Below are 15,105 nucleotides of genomic sequence, written 5' to 3'. Positions count from 1 at the left end.
TTATTTTTAAAAAAAAGTTATCTGCCCAACAGTGGACGAATTTTGAAGTTGCTCTATCAAAACATTGAGAGGCTTGGTCTGTGTGGAGGAAACCCACAACAGCAATGTCATCTGCATATTTAAAAAATGTGTGGGGTGCGTCAGAGGCTTGACAATCATTTGTGTACAGTGTGTACAGCATGGGTGAAAGTGCGCAACCTTTAGGGGCTCCTGTTCTAGATGTAGAGATGGAGGAGTTGAACTTCACTTGTTGAGTACGGTTCACAAGGAAGCTATTCATCCACTTAATCAATAGAGAGTTGACAACCAAATTCACCAGCTTATCTACCAGTAGGTGGCATTGGATGGTGTTCAATGCAATACTGAAAACAATTAATACAATTTTCAACTAGGCTATTTGCCTTTTTTAAATGTTTGTAGATATTGTTCAGTATGACCAGTAATGCATCATCTACATCCCTGGAGGCACGGTAGGCGAATTGGTTTGAGTCTAATTGGGATGAGAGGCCAAAGAAATATATATTTTTCTTCATTATTTTTTCTAAACATTTCATATGTTCAGATGTCAGGGCCACAGGGTGTAAATCGTTATTTTATTTTGGCATGTTGTTTTTAGGTATTGGGACAATCAGCGACTTCTTCCATAAGTCTGGAATTATCTCACTGTTCAGTGACAGCTGGAACAGCTTCTGGAACAGTAATACAAGCTGGTCTGCGCATACCTGAATTGCCTTGCTGCTGACACCATCCGGACCATAAGATTTTTGTGGGTCGACACATTGAATGTATTGCTTGACGTCATTCACAGAGATCTGTATATCAACAGCTGGTATGCTGTCTATACTGCAGTGGCGTGCCGTGGGCCTGGGGGCTGGGCCTTCAGTGAGGTCCTACACAGTCCCACCCGAATTAATCCACCTCTTATTACCATCATTATGATGCCATGGCTCTAGACACTATACATTTAGACAGAAACGCAGTATAAAACCAGGCGTTGCGTCACCTTGAAATTTACATTTTCATTCATAGAATTGCAGGGGAAGAGTACAATACCTTTTCATTGTGCAGCTCCCATTGCCCTGCGCGCTTGTTCGTTGAGCTGTAGATCCACTCGGGTGTCCCCAAAAGTTTTCAAAAGCACCATTGCTTGTAAGTGCCCAGCCGTGTCTCATTGCTGCCTTGGTTAGACAACTCAAGTTTGCAAAGCCAGTGTGGCTCCAAACACCAAATCTATCACTTGCAAATAATAGGCATTCCCAGCAGTACAGTTTGCAGTGCTTCTCGGAGCCTGTGAGCCATTGATAGCGCTCGTAGTTGGAACTTTGAAAGTGGCGAACGAACCCCTTTCCCGCCCGTGACAGGCTTTTTAGACCCCTGGCAACACATGATGGCTGAATATGATTGGATAAAAGATCTAACATAAAGACCAGCCCTCCAAATCTCAACCTGGGGCTGGAAGCAGTGCAACCAAGAGGAAAGCTATGAAATTAAGAGTATAACTCTTACTCTGGGGAATAAGTTAATACATATTTGTGGGAAAATATATTTAAAAAATATATATATTCTGATGATGTTTAGGCCAGCAGAGAAGGCCTTGCTGGCCCTGACGGCCCACCACTGCTATACTGTCCACATAGAGACATGGCTTTGTTATACTGGTGACAAGCAGGGGAATACTACTGGGCATCAGAGAGTAGCTACACAGGATATTGTACAGAGGGGTGTTATTGTGAGAGAGAGTAGAGAGAGTCCTCAGGCAGCAGCACCAGGCATGGCAGCCATGAGGTAGGCTTGCACGGGCCTGGGGACCAGAACTCCGGGACTTCCGTTGTGTTAGGATTATTGTATAATTCATCTGAGTGACTTTATAATACACAAAAGAAAAGGATCTAACTTTTTCAGCTGCCATATAGTGGAGCATATTATAATGCCAAATACTGACACTGGAAATTGATGATGGACGACACAGACACCTCGCTGTGGGGAGAGGAAGAGGAGATTTTTACTCTAAAAAAGGTCACGGAGATATCTCAATAAAGGATGATTGCAATCCTTCCACTGCAAAAATCAGACAGGTGTGAGAATTTATTTTTACGGATTGAACCCTGGTCTTCGGTGGGGAAAGAGAAGTATACATGCGTTTCAGCGAGGAGCAGGACTGCAATCCATGCTCACTTGTCCCAATTCGACCCATAGGGCTTCATATTTGACATCCAGCCCCTACTTAAAAGACACAGGAACATAAAGGTGTAATATTTTCCTATAGTGCAGATTATCCCTCTACCCTTATCATATAGGGCCAGGAGTTTTTCTTACCTTGTGACCTTGACCAAGGAAACCCCCACATATCATATCAAACATTATGCCAATTAAATAGTAGATTAGAGTAACAAAAAAAAAGGTCTATAGTCAAGATGCATCCAAGATACATGCATTCCTTCTTTTTGATGTGACTTGACATGGTATGAATAAAAGGCAATGTGACGCGGTGTTTTTGGAGTGTCATCTCTATTTTTATGCAAACAGTGTGCGACTATGGAGGCAACATGGGCCCCTGACGGTCACAGTTAATGAAACCTTTACAAATTAGAGCTGACAACTGAATCAGAGGAGGTCCAGCACTGGGCAGCCTCACATCTGAGATGACATGCATACACACAGGACACAACTACACAGCCCAGCTAAGACAAAGCATGTTGTGTGCCACTCCACATCTCAGATGTGCACACCCCAGCTGCGATAAGGCAAGCCCCCATACACTCAAACACACACACACAACTGTGCCACACATACCCCCATCCATCACTGTGCTACTCTATACACACACACACACACACACAACAGCCATCCTGAATAAACAGTCAGCTCATTCACCTTTCAGAGAGCAGACTGCGAGGGCTTTTCAGTAGCACTGCCACACAACATTTTATAGAATGGTTCTGTTACAGCCATGGCCATTACATAGAATGAGAGAGTCGCCCCAGTTATGGCTCATCCAGTTTCCACCCAAACTCAAAATAATGAATGCCTACCAAATGTGAGGCTTTGTCGCGCCGTTGTTACAGCACTAATCCTGTGCTAAAACAGACAGGCAGAAACCAGCCTCACTTAGACAGACAGTCCTATGTACTTTAAGTAAGTAAGTAAGTAGGTAGGTAGGTAGGTCCTTCCTTCCTAAGGGAGCAGGGATTAGTGGCCATTGGCAGGCCAGGATTTAATTCCTCAAAGGAGGCCAATTAATCCTGGGCAGACTTGGCCCGGAGCCATCCAAAACAAATCACAGCTAGGACACACACACACAAGCATGCAAACACAATCGTGTAATCACTACCAACCCAAACACACATTTGAACATGTATTTATATTCTAATCTCTATCACACAGTGTCAGCATTACACAAACACATTTATACGGAGACTTGATTACACACAGGTGGATTGTATTTATCATCATTAGTCATTTAGGTCAACATTGGATCATTCAGAGATCCTCACTGAACTTCTGGAGATAGTTTGCTGCACTGAAAGTAAAGGGGCTGAATAATTTTGCATGCCCAATTTTTCAGTTTTTGATTTGTTAAAAAAGTTTGAAATATCCAATAAATGTCGTTCCACTTCATGATTGTGTCCCACTTGTTGTTGATTCTTCACAAAAAAATACAGTTTTATATCTTTATGTTTGAAGCCTGAAATGTGGCAAAAGGTCGCAAAGTTCAAGGGGGCCGAATACTTTCGCAAGGCACTGTACATAAATGCTATTCTAACACACATATATACACAATATTTAAAAAATATATATATATAATAATAATAACAATTAACAAGGGTAACTATTAACATATTTTCTATTTACAATATTGTGAAGACCCTCAGTCCTCTACACAATATTGTGCTGCTGGTGCCATGGCCCATAGCAGTCTCTTTCTGCTGTAAAGCAAAGGCTTACTGAACAGGTGGTGCTGGTGATGGGGCATTTCCTGTGACAAAGGGCACAACGACGTATCCCTACTGTGCCTTTTTTGCCCTGAGGCACATTCATGCCTGCATAGATGAATCTGGGCAGGTGAACACCACTGGTTGGAGCAGAAGGGACAGAGGTAGAGGGGACAGAAGGTGCTACAGTGGACTTGCTGTAGCTAGCAAGCTCCTGGATGAGCAGCTCCCTGAAGGCTAGCTGTGAGATGGGGGGCTGTCCACAACTCTTAGCCATTTCCTTCTGGAGGATGATGGCATTCACCACAGCAATGTCAATGAAATGATAGAAAAATGTCTTGTACCATTTCATGGTCTTGTGGAGAACATTGCAGTATCCTATCAGCGCATATGACAGGTCCACACCTCCCATGCTCTTGTTGTAGTCCTTCACAGCAGCTGGAATGGAGACATTTTTTGTGGTCCATGCCCCGGCACCGTCCTTCACACGCCTGACAACGCATCGATCTATTTCCTCTATAATTTGGGTTAAATCTGTATACCTAGACTTTGTTTGAGCTTTTCCTGATTTATTCGCCATATTTTAAATATATAAACTTGTTGAAAATGCTATTGAATATGTACTGCTATGCGTAACACCCGTGGCTCCATCAAGTAGGATTTGAAATGGTGAATGAACCTCTTTTACGCCAGAGTTTACGACAAAGGCTGGTCTTCAAACGTATAACCATTACATATTGCCGTTTACCTCAGCTCATTGGCTATCTTCCAAGCTAGATTTCAAGATGATCAGTGGTCATTGGGCCAAAATACAGTCAATCAACGATAGACCGGTCCTACCATTGGTGCGCAATGATGTCATTGATTGGTGTCTTCAAATCGGTTTGTTTCGGTCAATATGTCTCGAGAAAAGAACCATCAAGTATGGTTGTGTTAGTAACAACCAGAGGATTGCAATGAAACCAACCATGACTGGATAAACGTTTGTTTAGTGTGTGTAATTACCACGAACGCATCTTCCAAAGTTGAATGAGACGGAGCGGTTTACAAATGCGGTTTACAAATGTTTTGTGTTAGGCTATAAAAATTGATTTTATCAAACAAAACGAACATTCACAGTGTAGTTAGGACACTTGGCATTGCCACCAGAGGAAGATCTTCAATGGTACGCAATTTATTTTATTGTTATTTTTTACTTTCATGACGCTAATGCTTGGTTTGAAAATGCTAGTAAAACTTGTGTGCGTGGCGCCGTCCTCAGAAAATAGCATGTTTGCTTTCACAGTAACAGCTTTTTGAAATCTGACACAGCGGCTGGATTAATAAGACGTTCATCTTTTAAATGATGTAAGATACATGTATTTACAAGAATGTTTACTATAACAAATGGTGTATTTAGAATGTTAGCTCTCTGCAATTTCACCGGATGTTGGCCTGGTGGAAGTTAGCGTCTCACCTACCCTAAAACGTAAATAATCGATAAAATTTAAGACGGAGTATACTGTGTTCAATTGCGGATAAAATGAATGTGGAGCGAGTTCCAGGTCACGCGCACCAAAAAAAAAAGTACACCTGGCTTTTCACTCAGAAAGGTAAGGGCTACTTCTTCATTTCTCAAAGGAAAAACATCAACCAATTTCTAAAAACTGTTGACATCTAGTGGAAGCCATAGGAACTGCAACCAGGTGCCTCAAATCTAGTTCCCAATAGAAAACCAATTGAAAACAAAGTGATCTCAAAAAAAAAAAAATCCTGGATGATTTGTCTTGTGGGTTTCGCCTGCCAAAAAAGTTGTTATACTCAGACATGATTTTAACAGTTTTAGAAACTTTAGAGTGTGCTCTATTTAAATATACAAATTATATGCATATCCTAGATTCTGGGCCTGAGAAAAAGGCAGTTTACTTTGGGCACGCTTTTCATCCGGAAGTGAAAATACTGCCCTGTAGCCCAAAGAGGTTTTAACAATACATTTGTGGAGTGGATATACTGCAAAAGGTACAGGGATTGGACTGCTGAGGACTGGGGTAGAGTCATTTTCTCTGATGCATCCCCTTTCCGATTTTTTGGGGCATCCGGAAAAAATCTTGTCCATAGAAGACAAGGTGTGTCATGCCAACAGTAAAGCATCCTGAGACCATTCGTGTGGGGTTGCTTCTCAGCCAAGGGAGTGAGCTCACTCACAATTTTGCCTAAGAACACAGCCATGAATAAAGAATGGTCCCGACACATCCTTCGAGAGCAACTTCTCCCAACCATCCAGGAACAGTTTGGTGACGAACAATGCCATTTCCAGCATGATGGAGCACCTTGCCACAAGGCAAAAGTGAAAACTAAGTGGCTCGGGCAACAAAACATCGATATTTTGGGTCCATGGCTAGGAAACTCCCCAAACCTTAATCCCATTGAGAACTTGTGGTCAATCCTCAAGAGGCGGGTGGACAAACAAAACCCGACAAATTCTGACAAACTCCAAGCATTGATTATGCAAGAATGGGCTGCCATCAGTCAGGATGTGGCCCAGAAGTTAATTGACAGCATGCCAGGGCGGATTGTAGAGGTCTTGAAAAAGAAGAGTCAACACTGCAAATATTGACTCTTTGCATCAACTTCATGTAATTGTCAATAAAAGCCTTTGACACTTATGAAATGCTTGTAATTATACTTCAGTATTCCATAGTAACATCTGACAAAAATATCTAAAGACACTGAAGTAGCAAACTTTGTGGAAATTCATTTTTGTGTCATTCTCAAAACTTTTGGCCACGACTGTACTATATGTGAGAGCAAAAAAACAATAATTCTAATGTACATATTTCTAAACACCTCAGAATGGTAAATAAACTACTTGAAATTGACTGGGGTAAAAATGTGTCTTTTAATCGTTATCAAATGTCCATCAACACACTGGGAGAATATGAATGCTACCATGATTTCAAGCACTGAATTCCTTAACATTTGACATAATTTACTATCAAATGAATCTGTTAGTGATGTAATAATTGATTATAGGGCCTTGATTTTCTTCTTGACCAGGAAAACTGTAGTTCCTAATTCCACACCATAGGCGATGTCATCAACATCAATCTACATCAAAATCATTCCTAATAATTTTCTATGGTGTGTATTATTACATATATTGAGATCATGATTCCCATCTCCCCTATAGCCCCAGAGGTTAGGCCCTGTGCCTGAGGAGAGCTGAGTAGCTTGCTAGCTGCAGACATAGACATTTTAGTTAACATAAATATCACTGATTTAATTTGACCAAAACAACTTCTAATACATATTGTATTGCTACATATTGTAATATATATTGTGATACCTCTCACTCTGCTCTTGGAAGCTATGCTCTGATTCGAAGAAACATCCGGAGCCCCTTCCTTGTGTGGAGACTCCTTTCCAACTTACACAAAGAGCACGTTGTGTCTCCTCATCATAGTCAACCATCTGTTTGCTTGGAAGTTCTCGGACTGCTGGCCTGGAGAGGACAGAAGACATACACACAAACAGAAACATTACAGTTAAGATAATGTCTTTGACATCAGTTAAAATGCTTAGCGACGGAACACAGGGTGAACGAATCATGCATCAGTCAATAATTATTTTATTTAAATGTTATAGTCTACCTGGATAATATTTTACAGTACTTTAGCTAGCCATTCTTGTACTAGAGAAAGAGCTGATGGACCAAATTCAGCCACATTGGCTTGTTGAACGTCGACATACTCTACAGCAAAGTAAATGGACAAACTTTATTTCGCGATTACCGTACTACATGTAAGATAAGGCAAACAAAAACAGACAATCTAGGAGAAAAAGAAACGCACACCTATTTAGGCGTGGTGCTGGCTAGCGGAGTAGAAAACTTGAAAATAAAGGGGAGCCGCACACTCTAGGAGCTCAGATGCAAAAATGTAATATCCAAGCTTTCTTCATCAGAGTATAATCACAAACACTGCGGGATGACTCGTTTATATAGTGTTAAAAGACACACAGGTGTCTGTAATCATGGCCAAGAGTGGCCTAATAGCATTGGTTAATTCTCAAATATTAAAATGGCATACAAAGAACAGCATACAAAAAAACAAATGGATAGCATACGATCATAAATTAATTTTAGACTACACACGCTTACAAACAATTACAATGGCAAAGTCACAATAATCACAAGAATGGCTTCAGATCAAAGTCTACGTTGAGAACTACGAAAGAGCTGCTTGGTTAATCTATCAATTCAGTCACATTGGCTTGTTGAACATCGACATATTGTACAGCAAAGTAAATGGACAAACTTTATTTCGCGCTTACCGTACTACATGTAAAATAAGGCAAAACAAAACAGACAAATTGCTCTACGATTAGACAGGCCACTTGTTTCTATTTTCGATGCACCATCCTATTAAACTTATTAAATGAAGATACAATGTAGTAATCAATCAGTAACAAGGCCTATATATGGATGAAAGAAACAAAGATATTACACTGTGGTAGTAATACTGTCTTCTATTCGCCATTTCAGGGGCATTACAATGTAGCAGCAGGGCGCTCAGAGTGCGCTCTAGGCGTTCGTAAATTCAGAGCGTTTCGCTCTGAGTTCAGAGCGCACAATGGACGCTCTGGCAGGGGAGTAGGGTTGAACCGAGCGTTCTAGGCTCACAACGGCAGTCAAGCACGACTGGCTAAAGTTAGCTAGCTTGCTAGTAACTTCCAGAAAAACATGAGAGAACACCTCAGTCTGACCATTTTACTCGCCCAGCAGAGCTGGTTAGGGGGTTTTCATGTTATCCAGAGCGTTGGTGACTGTAACTGTGCTTCTGGCAACAATTTAATTACGCTTTTTTCCCCGACGTTTAATGACACCGGCCATATTCAAAGCATGTTGATGGTCAGTTATCCTGCGCTCTGCCACGCTCAGACGGGAGTGCTCTGACATCGGAGTAGACAGCCAGAGCGAATTTACAAACGCTCCCTTAGATTGAAACACGTTGATGCTGATGTCGCAATCAAACCGTGACAGTTGCCCAGGGAACTTGTCAAACAAAACATTCCAGACATTTGAATGTAGAGCCGGCTAGAGGTGACTAGCTAGCTATTATTTGCTTCTCAGAAAAAAAGTGCATATTCCAGAAATATGTCGACCACTATGTATCCAACAGAAAGTATTTACAACCTTATTCCAAGGGAGGAGGTTAAAATAGAGAAACCACCAAGGTATGACTGCCTATAGCTAGCAAACGTAGCTAGCTAACAATGTAACTGTATGTAGGCTACATTGTAGCTAGCTAAACTTATTTGCACCGTACACAGCCGATGGCATTTTTACTGTACCCAGCTAGCCACATATATTTATGTAGCCTATGTTTCTGTGTATTGGGAATGTATAGAGATACTTTGTTGCCACAACCTGCACAGTGAAAAAGACTGCACATTCTTCCTACTCATGCCATGTCCTGTAATAATCTATCAATCTTGTCTTTTTTATTCCATTGTCAAGGTATATGTCAAAGTTTAGGGCACAAGTTAAGCATGAGAAAATGCTGAATAAGCCTACCAACAAGACTATGGGACAAGTAAAAGTAGACTTGCCCTCTCCAGAGAAATATCTGCTCAAGCACTCCAAGGAACCCAAACTTCCTGAAAGTAAGCAATAGGATGAGATTACATCTCAATATCACTTTGTTTGGAGGTCATTTCCTAACTATGTGTCTATGTTGTTATACCCTTAGAGCAACCATTTTCATATTTGGATGATGAGACTTTCAAAAAACCACAAATACCTGCCAAAGCAGACAACCCACTTATGGGCATTCACACCAAAAAGGACTTTGTAAAGACAAACGCCTTTGAGAACATCATGGCAGTGCCAAAAAAGCCACAGCCTATCTATGCCGACACTAAAACTGGAGACAAACAGCTCCTGGAAAATTCAGGACTACTCCCAAAGTACATCAAGAAAAAGGTGAACTTATCATTACATATGCAAATAGTGTTTTTTCTTTGTCTGTCAAGCAGGTAGTGATTTGTCCAAGATTTTGATTGCTATTCAAAGAAAGATACTTATATGCTTATTGCACAAAGACACTCAACCTATTTGAACTGAACTGAAGAGGAGCCCAACATAACTATTTTCCCATCCCCTCTCTAGGACTTTGGGAAGACCCCTGAGTACTTGCAGCATCGCACTGAGGAGGTGAGGAGGGCTCAGGATGAGTATGACAGCTTTGTCAAGGAACACATGAGACAGGGCACCATGAAACAGCTCTCTGAGGATGAGCGAAACAACATCCTACAGGTAAACCACTTAGGTCCTTAGAACCAAGCCAATAGAATCTGACCTAGAATTATTCATAAAGTTTCATTACATTCATGTATGTGTTTTAGTTGATTAGTCATTTAGATAAGATTCAATATTTGAACAATGTATCAAATGATAAATAGGCTTACAAAGCACTAGCATACATTCAAATTGAATGAAGGGTGTGAGAGGGGTAAGATTTGTGTCTGTTAATTTTTGGAACACGGATGGGCATTACGATTATTTAAACAAATATATATTTTATTTATGATAAAAAATAATAATAATTACGAAACATACACATACAAACGACAACATACAGAAGCATACAAACATCCACAACATCACCCCTGCCCAGACCCACCTACTCACACCCCCATCTCCAGTGCATCATCACTCCGCCACATGGCCTCAAACTGCACCATTTTGTTTCTCTCCATCGCCCACTCACTTTCAACATTTGGATAATAAATCATTTGTATTTATTATGGATCCCCATTAGCTGCTGCCAAAACAGCAGCTACTCTTCCTGGGGTCCAGCAAAATTAAGCCAGTCTATACATTTTAAAAACATTACAATACATTCACAGATTTCACAACACACTGTGTGCCCTCAGGCCCCTACTCCACCACTACCACATATCTACATTAATAAATCCATATGTACAGTGCCTTGCGAAAGTATTCGGCCCCCTTGAACTTTGCGACCTTTTGCCACATTTCAGGCTTCAAACATAAAGATATAAAACTGTATTTTTTTGTGAAGAATCAACAACAAGTGGGACACAATCATGAAGTGGAACGACATTTATTGGATATTTCTAACTTTTTTAACAAATCAAAAACTGAAAAATTGGGCGTGCAAAATTATTCAGCCCCCTTAAGTTAATACTTTGTAGCGCCACCTTTTGCTGCGATTACAGCTGTAAGTCGCTTGGGGTTATGTCTCTATCAGTTTTGCACATCGAGAGACTGAAATTTTTTCCCATTCCTCCTTGCAAAACAGCTCGAGCTCAGTGAGGTTGGATGGAGAGCATTTGTGAATAGCAGTTTTCAGTTCTTTCCACAGATTCTCGATTGGATTCAGGTCTGGACTTTGACTTGGCCATTCTAAAACCTGGATATGTTTATTTTTGAACCATTCCATTGTAGATTTTGCTTTATGTTTTAGATCATTGTCTTGTTGGAAGACAAATCTCCGTCCCAGTCTCAGGTCTTTTGCAGACTCCATCAGGTTTTCTTCCAGAATGGTCCTGTATTTGGCTCCATCCATCTTCCCATCAATTTTAACCATCTTCCCTGTCCCTGCTGAAGAAAAGCAGGCCCAAACCATGATGCTGCCACCACCATGTTTGACAGTGGGGATGGTGTGTTCAGCTGTGTTGCTATTACGCCAAACATAACGTTTTGCATTGTTGCCAAAAAGTTCAATTTTGGTTTCATCTGACCAGAGCACCTTCTTCCACATGTTTGGTGTGTCTCCCAGGTGGCTTGTGGCAAACTTTAAACGACACTTTTTATGGATATCTTTAAGAAATGGCTTTCTTCTTGCCACTCTTCCATAAAGGCCAGATTTGTGCAATATACGACTGATTGTTGTCCTATGGACAGAGTCTCCCACCTCAGCTGTAGATCTCTGCAGTTCATCCAGAGTGATCATGGGCCTCTTGGCTGCATCTCTGATCAGTCTTTTCCTTGTATGAGCTGAAAGTTTAGAGGGACGGCCAGGTCTTGGAGGTTGGATTTGCAGTGGTCTGATACTCCTTCCATTTCAATATTATCGCTTGCACAGTGCTCCTTGGGATTTTTAAAGCTTGGGAAATCTTTTTGTATCCAAATCCGGCTTTAAACTTCTTCACAACAGTATCTCGGAACTGCCTGGTGTGTTCCTTGTTCTTCATGATGCTCTCTGCGCTTTTAACGGACCTCTGAGACTATCACAGTGCAGGTGCATTTATACGGAGACTTGATTACACACAGGTGGATTGTATTTATCATCATTAGTCATTTAGGTCAACATTGGATCATTCAGAGATCCTCACTGAACTTCTGGAGAGAGTTTGCTGCACTGAAAGTAAAGGGGCTGAATAATTTTGCACGCCCAATTTTCAGTTTTTGATTTGTTAAAAAAGTTTGAAATATCCAATAAATGTCGTTCCACTTCATGATTGTGTCCCACTTGTTGTTGATTCTTCACAAAAAAATACAGTTTTATATCTTTATGTTTGAAGCCTGAAATGTGGCAAAAGGTCGCAAAGTTCAAAGGGGCCGAATACTTTCGCAAGGCACTGTATGTATAGTGTGTATGTTATCGTGTGTGTGTGCGCCAATGTTTGTGTTGCTTCACAGTCCCCGCTGTTCCATAAGGTGTTTTTTAGTCTGTTTTTTAAATCTAATTGTACTACTTTGGTCAGTTACTTGATGTGGAATGGAGTTCCATGTAGTAATTTGTGTTAACGATGGAGGATTGGTTGATTTCCAGTTAAGTATACAGGTATCTCACTGCACCCTCATATGCCATGTCTTGAAATATGCAGACAGACGGATTAAAAGTAAATGTACCTTGTAATACTTCTGACAGCCAGCTTTCTAACACCACCCATAACTTTTTGAGAAGGCATGTATTATTGAGTCACTGTTAGTTTTATACTTAAGACATGACTCTGCCACATTTCCTCCATCATGTGCTATTATCAGTTATTTAAGTCTTGGTTCCAGTAGTTTATCTTTTTTTCAAAGAGATTGTCAGTTGGATAGGCTCTCTGCAAGATTTTATATATCTTACCTATCATATGAATATCCTTTTCTAACTCAAATATGGTTCCCTCAAGATTGTCCAAAAGATTTCAAAATTAAATTTCTTGGTATGAAACATTAAGTTGCATGTATTTGAAAAAAAATCTACATTGGTCAGTCCAAAATTGCTTTTCAATTCTGTCATGGAAATAAATGCATTTTCATATTACCATGTCATTTATGCCTTTAGTTTTCCATGTGGACCAATTTATTGTTAGATTGTTCCATAAGGTTGTGTTTTTAGGAAGTGATATTGGTTATTGTAGAATACGTTTCATTTTCTTCCATATTGTTATAGTGTTCTTAACTATGAAGTTGTTAATGTTCTTAGCTTTATCCTTAGAAAATAGACACTTAAAACCACCCTCTAACTTAGGAAGATGTAAAACATTCATTTTTATTCTACAAGTTTTATTTGCCCATATATAGTCTCTTATGGCCAAGTATACTTTTTATAAGCTGATCTTTGGTGGGGTAATTAGTATTACAGAGAATAAATATTACGCTGACATACACAGGCTCATTGATAATTAATTGTTCCTGAGCAATAATGGAAAGATCATCTCTTAGCCTGTGTGATTGATGGATCATCATCTGTCCAGGGCTTGAAGATGAACTGGGGGGAGCTGCACCATCAGTACCAGGGACTCTCTGTTGTCACGGACACCACCCCTAAGAAGTACCGCAAGGAGCGTCTGGAGCTGGAGATGAAGCAGCTGGAGAGGGACATTGACCTCATCGAGAGATACAAGACTATATTCATCGCCAACAACTAACACACGACACCTCTTTTCTTTAGTGTCAAATGGCAAATACATTGTAAACAGATATTCAGTGAAGAAAAAAACTACTGCCCTAAATGCTAGATGTGAAATTGTCTGGAAAATAGTCATATAACTCTCATTACCCCTGTCTATGATTTCACTTTGTTTTGGAAAACTAAATAAACTCTGCACTATATTTTAAGATCTTTTGATGTTATTTAATCTCAAACACAACACGTCAGTATTTGATGTGCTGTTTTTGTTTATTTTTTCATTCACTATGGTAAATGCGTTTTTGAAGGTCTGCTTATAAGCTGTTTAAAGGCTAGGGTCTATTTTTCTCCACTTCCTGTCTGACTGACGTGCCCAAAGTAAACTGCCTGTTACTCAGGCCCAGAAGCCAGCATATGCATACCATTGGATAGAAAACACTTTGAAGTTTGTAGAAATGTTAAAATAATGTATGAGACTATAACACAATAGATATGGTAGGAGAAAATCCAAAGACAAAACAACCAGAATGTTGTTTTTTTTGAGAGCCCATGCTCTTCCAATGGAACATAATAGGGTCATATCCAAATCCAGCTCCCAGATTGCAATTTCTATGGCTTCCACTAGATGTCAACAGTCTTTGTTAAAGGTTTCAGGCTTGTTTCTTTGAAAACGAGGAAGAATTCTGAGTTTTGGTACTGGGAGTCAGAGTTCGAAATCAGCGCTCAGCGAAGGGGACGTGCACCTGCTAATTTAGCTTTTCTATTGAACATACTTCTTTCCCTATGAAATATTATAGTTTAATTACATTTTAGGGTACCTGAGGATTAAATGGAAACGTATTTTGACTTGTTTTAACAAAGTTTTGGATTCCTTTCTCTGCATGTTGAACGAGTGGATTACACAAATCGATGGCGCCAATTAAACTGACTTTTTGGGTTACAAAGAAGGATTTTATCTAACAAAACGGCCATGCATGTTGTAGCTGGGACTCTTTGAAGTGCATATCAGAGAAAGATTTTCAAAAAGTAAGTGAATATTTAATTGCTATTTGTGATTTTATGAAGCCTGTGCTGATTAAAAAATATTTTGATGTGGGGCGCCGTCCTCAAACAATCGCATGGCATGCTTTCTCTGTAAAGCCTATTGTAAATCAGACAATGCAGTTAGATGACTTTAAGACTTTAAGCTTTTTAACCAAGTGAAGACACTTGTATGTACCTAAATGTTTAATATCCATAATTTGTATGATTATTAATTTGAATTGCACGCCCTCCAACTTCACCGGAAGTTGTTGACGGCGGGACGCTGGCCTAGCCGGCCT

The 15,105-nt window shown here is 40.2% G+C and overlaps 1 protein-coding gene across 1 annotated transcript; it reads left to right on the top strand.

The window, feature by feature from the left end:
* The first annotated feature begins 9,016 nt into the window (after positions 1-9,016).
* LOC139395903 (enkurin-like) lies at positions 9,017-13,970 on the top strand. The gene is made up of 5 exons (XM_071143214.1): positions 9,017-9,146; positions 9,430-9,575; positions 9,662-9,894; positions 10,081-10,227; positions 13,629-13,970. Exons 1-5 carry the CDS (start codon positions 9,067-9,069, stop codon positions 13,800-13,802), a joined length of 780 nt encoding a protein of 259 aa, XP_070999315.1. The 5' UTR covers positions 9,017-9,066; the 3' UTR covers positions 13,803-13,970.
* Positions 13,971-15,105: the final 1,135 nt, after the last annotated feature.

This window comes from Oncorhynchus clarkii, unplaced genomic scaffold, assembly GCF_045791955.1.
Source record: "Oncorhynchus clarkii lewisi isolate Uvic-CL-2024 unplaced genomic scaffold, UVic_Ocla_1.0 unplaced_contig_6352_pilon_pilon, whole genome shotgun sequence".
In the NCBI taxonomy this organism is placed as follows: domain Eukaryota; kingdom Metazoa; phylum Chordata; class Actinopteri; order Salmoniformes; family Salmonidae; genus Oncorhynchus; species Oncorhynchus clarkii.
The sequence above is the reverse complement of the archived record's forward strand: the minus strand, read 5'-3'. Positions and strand labels throughout refer to the sequence as shown.

Excerpts from the sequence above, each read along its gene's own strand:
- LOC139395903 (XM_071143214.1), top strand. The coding sequence starts at position 9,067 with ATGTCGACCACTATGTATCCAACAGAAAGTATTTACAACCTTATTCCA. Across the intron at positions 9,895-10,080 it reads CAAAGTACATCAAGAAAAAG|GACTTTGGGAAGACCCCTGA; the intron begins GTGAACTTATCA and ends TCCCCTCTCTAG. Across the intron at positions 10,228-13,628 it reads AGCGAAACAACATCCTACAG|GGCTTGAAGATGAACTGGGG; the intron begins GTAAACCACTTA and ends TCATCTGTCCAG.